The sequence below is a fragment of the Olea europaea genome, chromosome 12 (assembly GCF_002742605.1).
Source record: "Olea europaea var. sylvestris chromosome 12, O_europaea_v1, whole genome shotgun sequence".
Taxonomy (NCBI): domain Eukaryota; kingdom Viridiplantae; phylum Streptophyta; class Magnoliopsida; order Lamiales; family Oleaceae; genus Olea; species Olea europaea.
In genome coordinates this window covers 3,568,469-3,572,954 of record NC_036248.1, presented here as the reverse complement: position 1 = coordinate 3,572,954, position 4,486 = coordinate 3,568,469, and the positions used below count along the sequence as shown (strand labels likewise).

Genomic DNA, 4,486 nt, shown 5'->3' with positions numbered 1-4,486 from the left:
AAAATATAAAATTGGTTGCTCTCCCCTTTTCAATCTGTACGTGTGTGTATATATGTATCAAAAGGCCTCTCGGAGCATAGCTCGGTGGTGCAAAGGACAGGAGTGAGGTTATCTCACGTTTTGCTGACAGTCGCAGTGTGGGGGTTCGATTCCTGAAACATGGAATTGGACTCCTTGTAAGCGCAGTGTACAGACAGCTCTTGTTCCCTGACCTGTTAGGGCACATCCCGCGATTTACCTTCTTCACAAAGCTCTAGAGATGGGACGATAAGAACCCTCAAGATTGGAGTTCAACCTTTATATATATATCAAAAGAAAATTTTGGCAACCACAATAGTTGACTCACAAAAGACTTCTCTCTCTCTAATTCCCACTTCGTATTTAATTTATATATCCTAGTAGCCCACAATAGTTGACCAACCAAATGACTCTTTTCACTTAAAAAAAGATTTTTAATTCATGGATGGATGTAGATGTCCAATCAACCACCAATTTAAGTCATCATTACTTAAATTATTTTTCAAGTCCTTCATCTTCCAAAATAATGCAATTCAATCCTTGAGCCCTTTTATTCTTGCAACACATTTCTTCATTGATTCAATTCAAGGCTTTCACTTTCCAAAATATGGGATTTGATCTCCAAATTCTTCAATCTTCGATTCATGGTCAGAATCAACAATTGAATTTTTACAACTTGGTCCCCAACTTTTGAATTTTGCTCTTTTTGCCTTCATTCCTTCAATTCCTTTTCCTTCATAAAATTTCACCTATTAAACATAAAAGACAAAAATTTAGGATATAATTTGTTAAAAGGACCATCAAATATCGCTATTTTAAGGTACCGAATAAGTGTATAAAATACACTTATCAAATACCCTCAAACTTAAATATTTATTTGTGCTCAAACAAAATTATTAGTAAATAATAACTAACACACAAGTATGCAAAAATATTCGATTGGACAATCTAGCTTCTCACCTCAGGTTCAAGATTTAGTGTTTACTCTATAAAATGCTTCAAAGTCACAGTACTAAACTAATATCCACTCTTCCAGTACAAAAATTGACATGTGTGTGAAGAATCGAGTAATCAACCATGACTGCACAAGTTGTTTCAATTCCAGACCCTTAATGGTCATATATGTCCTTTCATCACTCATAAGATTCACACACCCCCAAACTTATTCTTTTTCACTCTTTTCTAGTGTGTGATCTAAGGCTGAAAATTTCATTACTATCCTCACCCTCTCGAGTTTAGCTGGACGATACTAGTTGCAAGTCAACACTTCAGTAAACAATGAATTCTTCAATTATTTGATTGCTTCGACCTCCAAGACTTAACTAGCTAATTATCTTGTATGAAAAGTCGAATTCTCTCAAATAAGTGTTAGGGCTTAATCAAGGTATTTAGTGCTTTTGCTCTTTTCATGCACTTGCTTTTTTTGTTTTTCACAAGTATTTTTTTATATATTTATTCTCTCCATTAAACTTTCTAGATGACCCCTGTAGTAGGCTTTAAGCCGATGACTCCCAAATCAGATGATTTTAAGGCACCAGGTTTTTAAATACCCTTACATGCTTACTGACTCGAGTAAAAAAGGTTTCGAAGAGAACACATTTTTTTTTCAAGTGTAACTTCATCTCTAATTGCTTTCTAAATGACCCTTGTAACAGGTTTTAGGCTGATGACTCCCAAGTCAGACGACTTTAGGGCACCAGATTTTAAGATACCTTTACAAACTTAATCACTCGAGTCATAAAGTCTTCAAAGAGAAGTTAAAATTTTTCAAATGTATATACCTTGATTAGTGCAATGCCCTTTATCACACTCTTATTCAAGCAAACGGACATTTAACTTAAGACTTTGGCAGAGTTTTATTATGTTAGTCTAAGACAATCCACACATAAATTTTTCACACAAGAACCCACATTCACATCCGCATCTTTTTACAACTGTAAAATCACCTCCAAAATGTGTTATTTTGGTCTAAGGATAAATAATTTATTATAGTTTATGTGAAGCATCTATGTCCAATTAGATCAACCTATCAAAAGCAAGAAACAACTCATTTAATTACAATGTCAAACTCAATTCTAGTGCGATTGTAATATTAAATTTTGTGAGGTTAAGCTTCAATTAGTCTAGCATGCATCATATCCACAGTTCATAAATCAACACCAAATCTCAAATTAAATCATCATTGTCTGTCATATTGTCTAACCTACACAAGCACGCAACTAAACAAAAGGGATTTTTTTTTTTTTCAAACAAACACAAACATAAAGACATACAAAAAAAAAAAAAAACTTAGTTTTTGTTTTTTTTTACCCCCAAATTTAAAACTGACGTTGTCCTCAATGTCATAAAACATAAATAAGCACATAAAGGGGTAGGGAAGAATAGGAAGAAGGTACTCCCCAAAATTTTCTATTGAATGTGTGAGGCACTATGTGTGACGGCTAGATAATATTATTTATCATGCTTTCCCTTGGATCTATGTTGGTTTGAGTGTTTCACGACGTCATGTTCCTGAAAAATCAAATTTGTCAAATTAAATACAAGGAACAAGAGTTACTTAGCTCAAACAATCAAAATAACCAAAAATAAATTCAAAGGCCTGAGGGCAGAAGGGATATGAGTGATGACTCCTAAAAATTGAAACATGCCTAAATCTAATGCAACCTAGTAAATAAAACAAAAGAATATGCTATGCGATATAAAAAGTAAAATAAAAAAAAATTTGAAAATTAGGCTATCTCCCAATAAGCGTTTCTTTAAAGTCATTAGCTAGACTTTATACCATTGTTATTATGGTACGGCTAGGTCAATGCTCTCTCTAGCGGTGAAAAAATCTTTCACGTAGTGCTTGATACGTTGATCATTTACTTTGAAGTTTCCTTTTGTTGGATGGTGTAATTCAACTGTGCCGTAGGGAAACACCTGAAAGAACGTAAAAGGGCCGGACCATCTAAATTTTAACTTTCCTGGAAACAGTTTAAGTCTGGAATTGTATAAAAACACTTGATCTCCCACTCTAAAAATTCTTTGCCTGATGTTCTTGTCATGCCACTGCTTCGCCCTTTCCTTATAGATGACTGCATTCTCATATGCTTCTCTTTTGAATTCTTCCAATTCATGTAGCTGTAATATTCTTATTTCTTCAGCCTTTTCGAGGTCCATGTTTAACTACTTTAATGTCCAGTATGCTCTATGTTCAAACTCCACTGATAGGTGGCATGCTTTTCCAAAGACTAGTCAATATGGGGACATCCCAATAAGTGTCTTGTAAGCAGTGTGATATGCCTATAGAGCATCGTCTAATTTTTTTATCAATCCTTGCGAGATGCATTCACAGTGAGCTCCAGAATTCTTTTTAATTGTCTATTCGAGGTTTCCACCTGTCCACTTGTCTGAGGGTGGTAAAGGGTGGCAATTCGATGTTGTACCCCGTACTTATGCAGCACTGCCTGGAATAACCGATTACGGAAGTCAGTTCCACTATCACTTATAATGGCCCTAGGTGATCCATAGAGGTTAAAGATGTGTTTCTTTATGAAGTCCACCACCACCCTTGCGTCATTTGTAGGCAATGCTTTAACTTCTACCCATTCAGAGACATAGTCCACTGCTACTAGGATGTACCGATTGTTATAAGATGATGGAAAAGGACCCATAAAATCAACCCCCTAGACATCAAATATTTCCACCTCCAAAATGTTGTTACGTGGCATCTCGTGACGCGCTGATATGTTACCTGTTCTCTGACATTTATCACATGACCTGCAGAAACTGTGGCAATCCTTAAACAGTGTAGGTCAAAAGAAACCACATTGAAGCACCTTTACTACTATTTTAGTGGGGCCAAAGTGTCCTCCATAAGCCAAAGCGTGAACCCGTGAAATGATAGGTTTCATCTCATCCTCTGGCACACATCTCCTAATAATCTGGTCTGCCCCTCTCCTGTATAGATTTGGATCATCCAGTTTAGGAAAATATCCACATCATGTCACATTTTTAAGAAGATAAAAAAGTAACAAATATTACAAAAGTGACAAAAACTTAAAAGGTTACAAACTCAAAAAAGTGACAAAATCTAAAAGAATAAGTTTTTTTAAAGTAAAAAATACGGTGTAAATTTAAAAGTGACAGAATATCACTTTTTTATAAAATAAAAAATAAAAATTGTCACTTTTTTAACACAATTCAAAAAAAGTGACACAAATTCAAAAAAAAAGTGACAAACATCAAAATAATACTATCCATTTTGTTTGCCTAACATTTCGTATAGTTTTCCGCCGATCACCATCTCACATTACAACATTTTCAATGTATTGAAAGTATACTTCTTTATCAGCAGTTTAAAACACACATAAAGTATTATCAAGCCTTTGGACAAAACATAAAATTCAAAAATAATTAGGCGGGTAAGTGTGTTAAATTCAAAAACTGTCCAATCATGTGCCGACGCGTAGCACAATGTCAATAA

At 34.6% G+C, this 4,486-nt stretch overlaps 1 protein-coding gene across 1 annotated transcript; it reads right to left on the bottom strand.

Annotated features, from left to right (window-relative positions):
• Positions 1 to 2,808: 2,808 nt before the first annotated feature.
• On the bottom strand, positions 2,809 to 3,180 carry LOC111406446. The gene has a single exon (XM_023035872.1). The coding sequence runs from the start codon at positions 3,178 to 3,180 to the stop codon at positions 2,809 to 2,811; it is 372 nt and encodes a 123-aa protein (XP_022891640.1).
• Positions 3,181 to 4,486: the final 1,306 nt, after the last annotated feature.